The sequence below is a fragment of the Cibotium barometz genome, chromosome 13 (assembly GCF_041138505.1).
Source record: "Cibotium barometz isolate CiBa-2024 chromosome 13, ASM4113850v1, whole genome shotgun sequence".
NCBI lineage: Eukaryota > Viridiplantae > Streptophyta > Polypodiopsida > Cyatheales > Cibotiaceae > Cibotium > Cibotium barometz.
Window position 1 is genome coordinate 33,948,709 of NC_141058.1, and position 5,925 is coordinate 33,954,633.

At 44.0% G+C, this 5,925-nt stretch overlaps 1 protein-coding gene across 6 annotated transcripts; it reads left to right on the forward strand.

Annotated features, from left to right (window-relative positions):
- The first annotated feature begins 1,961 nt into the window (after window positions 1-1,961).
- On the forward strand, window positions 1,962-4,310 carry LOC147632625 (cyclin-U1-1-like). 6 transcript variants are annotated; one of them, XM_086807426.1, is made up of 4 exons: window positions 1,962-2,372; window positions 2,841-2,922; window positions 3,013-3,433; window positions 3,530-4,310. In XM_086807426.1, exons 3-4 carry the CDS (start codon window positions 3,039-3,041, stop codon window positions 3,885-3,887), a joined length of 753 nt encoding a protein of 250 aa, XP_086663552.1. In that variant the 5' UTR covers window positions 1,962-2,372; window positions 2,841-2,922; window positions 3,013-3,038; the 3' UTR covers window positions 3,888-4,310. The 6 variants fall into 6 exon arrangements, with proteins under 6 accessions (XP_086663552.1, XP_086663550.1, XP_086663551.1 ...); XM_086807424.1 differs by having other exon boundaries at window positions 1,962-2,358; XM_086807425.1 differs by having other exon boundaries at window positions 1,962-2,338.
- The last annotated feature ends 1,615 nt before the right edge of the window (window positions 4,311-5,925 follow it).

Below are 5,925 nucleotides of genomic sequence, written 5' to 3' on the forward strand. Positions count from 1 at the left end.
ACTACTCACCAATCCATCGATAACGTCCCACACACACCACTTGCCATCATCATCACTTTATACCAATTCACAAGCCCACTCACCACTCCCACCATCATCACTTCACACGATCACACTGCCACTTGGATTAAGTTGTCGAAAGTGTTAAAAGAATAAAGGAACAAGAGTAGGCCATGGAGTTTAAATTCTAGATTGTCCTTAGGAAAATAAGCACCTAATCTAAAAGATATAAAGCTAAAAGAGATTGCCACTAGATTAGAGGAAGAGAAAATGAAAGAGAGAGAGAGAGAGAGAGAGAGAGAGAGAGAGAGAGAATAGAAACAAATTTATGTAAAAATTATAGTGTTGTCATCACCAATGCCACCACCTTCGTAACTAACTAGTGAGATTACCAATGCAAGCTTTGCAAGTTAACCCATCACAGAGAGAGAGAGAGAGAGAGAGAGAGAGAGAGAGAGAGAGAGAGAGAGAGAGAGAGAGAATAGAAACAAATTTATGTAAAAATTATAGTGTTGTCATCACCAATGCCACCACCTTCGTAACTAACTAGTGAGATTACCAATGCAAGCTTTGCAAGTTAACCCATCATCTAATGAGGTTGGGGAAACCTTCTTAGCACCCCTAGGTGTATACATCTCCAAGGTTATCCCCCTCAATAGTGGCCATAGCACTCCCTCTGGCCCCATCTTATATAGGACTCATCACCAAGCATGAACTCTAATCCTATGAAGTGCTCTTACTCATCAATCCTACCTAGCCTAATGAAATCAAAGTCCCACAGCTAAGTCTGCATTGCTCACCTCTTCTACTTTCCTCTTCTACACTTGAGCCTTTAATATATCTACCTCATACACGTTGCCTTCCACAAAGCATATTGCATCACAATATTCATGCTCAAAGAAATGAGCACCCAACACTTCTATATTTAGGATCAAGATCTCATAACCCATCATAAACTTGATAAAGACTATTCTAGTAAGACCATTCTTAACTTTCCTCTTCTCTAGGACACATGCACCCCATCATCAATGCAAGACCATTCTTTACTTTCCTCTTCTCTAGCACTCATGCACCCATCATCAATGTGTTACCATTGTAGTGCTACTTACTATCACATGATTTGGAACCTCCCCATCCTTTGCACCATTGTGGCAAAACATTCACACAAACTCTTGCAACATCTTACTCTTTAGCCTTAGTTCAAATCCTCATCACAATCATGATAATAATGCACAATTTTAATGGTTATGCTTCTTTACTTACCCTTTCTTACATCCTTCCTACCATTCCAACTCCTCGCTTGAGTGCATATGCCATCACATCCTTGTAGCATGTGACCCTTTTCTTAGATATCTTCTTTTATATCTTAGGTTTCATAGGTCTTGCACAATTTCAAGGCATTCAAAGATAAATCGTGAGACACACCTTTAAGCTTATACCACATGGTCTTGAATCATGCCTTAAACTCTAAAAATGGCTCCTCGTCAGCCTTCTTTAGCTTCACTATTTGCTTGCAAACCTCTTCTTCAACCTTCTTCTAATGGAACTCATCCACTAAGGATTTTGAAAGGGGTTTCTTACTTGATTGTTAATTCTGCATGTTTTGGGGCAAATTCTAGGTTCATGTGTGCAAGTGTGAACAAGGGGCATTGTAACTAGCCACCCTTGCTCTCTTATGCATGTGTGTGTGTTGTTGGGGGGGGGGGACAATGAATGGAAAACCTTTCGCTCATGCAACTAGTTCGGTAGGGATGCAATGAAATAGTGTAATCGAAGGTTTTTTAAAATGCTGAGCTTTAACTGTATGTTACATTTAAACCCGAGCTTAACCTTGATAGGTAGACGATGTGTGGAAGATTGATAGTTGATAATCCGTGTCCCCCCACACCACCCCCACCTCTCCCCCTCGTTTCTCCTCTTGCTTCTTAAATTCTAGGTGCTTAACCTTGATATTAGATAATGTGTGGAACCTTGATAGAAGATAATATGTGGCCAAAGGAGCAGATTGCTGGGTAAGAGAAAAAATATATTACTAAACTATTTGCAAGGCTCAGATTGGACTTGACGGAATTAAAAAAAGTTGAACTCTCTCTACCCCCCTCGCCTCGGCCGTCAACAATCCGCCTTTCCTGCCATTTTTTCTCTTGATTTGTCGGAATGCCTTCTTCCGATCTCCTTCTCCTCTCACTTAATCGACCCCCGGCGTTCTGAATTGACGTCTGTTGCCAGAGCTGTGAGAGATTGCCGCTGTTCGCATTGTCGGAATTTCTTTTGCCGGAGGCTATCAAGCTCTACAGAAAGCTTTCCTATCAACTCTTGTGTTGGTCTTCCCAATTCGGTACGCTCTTGTGAACATCGGTAAGAAGAAAGAGGTACATTGTATGTTGAATGATATATGACCACGCACATTCGCATGTTTATGCACATGCACATGCATGTGTTGATGTCACTACACATCCGCATGTGTTCATCATGCACATTCATGTGTATATGTTTGTATGCATACGTATATGCTTGTATTTTGAATTATACATATTGATATATGCCCATACGCATTCCGATACATATGCATATGTATGTATGAATATGTACATGTTTCTATGTTTCAAATGTGCTTGTGTAGTTTTCTTGACCTTGCACATGCACCACATGTTCCTCATCCTCTAAATTCCATGCCACAAGGTCCCAATCACCTCTTTCACTTTATCCATACAAGACTCAGAGAAACTCCACTTTAATGAATTATGAGTGAAATTGTGTTCTTGAGAGCATGCTTTCTTCGCAACCCAAATTTGTAGATTGTGTGTGATTGTAGATTGTGTTTTGTTGTTTGAACTCAGGTTCCATTTTGGCTGGACAGTTTGAAGTTGGTGGAAAGAAAGATGCATTGCCAAAAACCCATTACTTGCTGATGCCTCCGATGTGCTAGACTCTGCTGGTTCATCTTTATTTTGAATACCAGGCGTTGTTGCTGGTCAGGCCATGTTAACTTGGGTATTTGATTGAATCTAGGTTCTTTCGAAGAACAAACAAAGGCAATGGGAAAGCTACAAGAGGGCCTTGAAGTAGAAGCTACAGAAGAGAACAGTGCAGGGGCATCAGAGTCTGCCGAGAAAGAGAGTCCCCGAGTGTTGCTAGCCCTTGCGGCAACCTTAGAACGGCTGGTGCTGAGGAATGAGAAATGTCTGAAGGATCTTTCAGAACACAGGAAATTGACAATCTATCATGGCTTGCGGCCTCCTAACATAAGCATTTTAAGGTACCTAGAACGCATACACAAATACTCGAATTGTAGCCCATCATGCTTTGTTGTGGGCTTCATATTCATTGATCATCTAGTTCATAAGCAGCCTGATGTGCCCTTGATTTCCCTTAATGTGCACCGGCTGCTCATTACTAGCATCATGGTGGCAACCAAACTTCTTGATGATGTGTGAGTGCTTCTCTTGCTTCCATTTTGTCAAATTTGAGTTTATTCTCTCTTATAGCATCAGTCTAATTCTATCTGGTTGATTCCTGTGGCTTTTAGGCATTACAATAATGCCTTCTATGCACGTGTTGGTGGTATCAGCAACCTGGAGCTTAACAGCCTAGAGGTTGATTTTCTGTTCCGCTTGGACTTCCGGCTCCAAGTGACATCAAACACATTTGAAGGGTACTGCACACACCTAGAAAGAGAGATTGTGCTTGCAGGGCAACGGATAGAAAGAACACTACCAAACACTGTTGATTTATCAAGTGAGCACCAAAGCAACGAGAAGCAAAAAACGCTGGAGGATGCACACAGGAAACTGAGGCTTGTGATGAACCATAGTGCTGCATCTACTGCAAATGTGAAAACCATGAAAGCTTTAGTGTCACCCACCAGCAGCTTGCTAGACCCTTAGGGTAGTGTGCTAATCAGAAGCACTTGTTGTGGTTTATGGGGCACATTGTTATGGAGATTATAGGTATGTTATGCTGCCTGTTCTCTTAATGTGGAGTCGAAAAACCCTTTATGTGGTGTTATTTGTTTAGAGGTGCTGGGTTCATCTGCACCAGTGTTCAAGCCACAATCTTTATGGTGAACATTTATAACAGCTGAGCAAGTGTTGCTGCTGATCATGTATGCTTTGTGCAATTCAATGCCAGATAAACAAGGGTCAAGGTGGGGGGGAACTGCTTGAGGCAAGGGTTAAAAACTGCATTTGCCCTGGCAAAATCCAATACAAGATTGTTTTGGTTTTTGCGAGCAATTTTAGTAGCTCCCAATACAGTTGTAGTTTTGTTCCTCTCTCAGGCTTATATCGCCAGCAAACTAAATTCTTTTAGTGCTGATGTTTATAAGGCAGCTTGCTTACAACAATATTACATGTGGTCATGTATATGTGCATGACACATCACCTCTTGTCATACATGCTTGGTTGACTTGGTTAACGTTTTGTTGGGTGAATCAGGATCCTTTGATACAGTTGTAGTTTTGTTCCTATCTCGGGCTTATATTGCCAGAAAACTGAATTCTTTTAGTGCTAATGTTCATAAGGCAGCTTACTTCCAAAGATATTACTTGGACAGCAGAGCTGCAGCACCCCCCCCTTTCGTTAATCTCCCCCCCCCTCCCTCCTCCAGGGGCTCTTGGCAGCCCTCCCTCCTTCGGGCTTCCTTTCTGCCTCCCCTTCCTTGTTCACCCCCCTGCCACTGCTTTTTCCGCTTCATGAGACCCATCCTTCTCATCACCTGTTCACGTCGCCTGTCCGCTCTTACATCCTCCTTCACCCAATTGCCTCCCTCCTTTTTACTCATCCCCGCGCCTCGCTCCTTTTCCCCACGCCTCGCTCCTTTTCACTTTGTCTCCCCCCCTCCTCCCCCCCCTTCCCTCACCCTCTGTGACCATTTCGTTTTTCCTTGCCCCCATCTTTCTGTTCCCTTTTCCATTTTCTTTTTGCCTGCTTTTCTTGCTTCTCCTTGGTTAGGCTTCTCTTACAAGTAGCTTGGTTGCTGCCCTTTGGCATTCCCTTTGAGGATTCCATGGCAGTCGCTCCATCCACCCCGTCTGAGACTGCCATCAGCTGTCAACTCTAAGAAGCGGACCTTGAGCTCCTCGTGACCTCAGTGGGTTTATTGGAAGCCACTGTTCTTGTTTGCAAGCTCATCAGCAGCAGGATAGATATAGGACATTTTGCAAGGCACCCTGAGCAAGGGTGTATCTGGACGTCGAATTTCTCTTTAACGTTAATGGCCTGATCAAGTTCGACTCAGCCTGCTTACAGTGTGGGGCTCCTAGGTATGCTTTGCCTATTAGAAGCACAGCTTCTCTTTGGACTCCGACTTTTTTCAGCAGAAATTTCAGGATTTTCAGCCTCGGTTCACTTTCCCTGGCCTCTCTAAGGAGTATCACGTGCTCCTCCCAGAAATTGGGTGTTCTTTGGGCCAGGTTCTCCAACTCTTCATGTTTTTATCGCCTCTCTGAAGAACCTCCCTTGTCATTTCATGATCCCCATCTCGGTGGTTCCCTTCTCTTGCAGCAGATGGAATTCACTGGTCTCTTGGATAGTGTTTTGCATGCCGCCAGATGGATCATGAGGCATGGGCTTGCTCTCGTTGGCGCTTGGGCTTTGGGACAATCATGCGGGCTCTGGAGCTCCACCCAGCTGTGTCGCCCTGCGACAGCCTTCTCCCCATACCTCTCCTTCGGATCTGCACCCAGAGAGCAAGCGAAGACCTCGGCAGGACCAGCCACTGCAGGCACCCAACAGGAAGAGTGGTGGACCCCTTGCTAGCATGCCTATTGCCATTATGCCTGAATGGTGGAAGCCAAGGCCACAACACCCGAGATAATGGTTCGTCAGCAAACCGCTGTGAGCATTTACCACAGGATATCCCAGTGGAGCTGATAGAGGATATCCAAGATGAGGATCAGAATGCCAACCTGATAGGCTCAACAGC

Coding starts and splice junctions, on each gene's coding strand:
- LOC147632625 (XM_086807423.1), top strand. CDS start 3,039: ATGGGAAAGCTACAAGAGGGCCTTGAAGTAGAAGCTACAGAAGAGAAC. Junction 3,434..3,529: donor ACCAAACTTCTTGATGATGT/GTGAGTGCTTCT, acceptor TGTGGCTTTTAG/GCATTACAATAATGCCTTCT.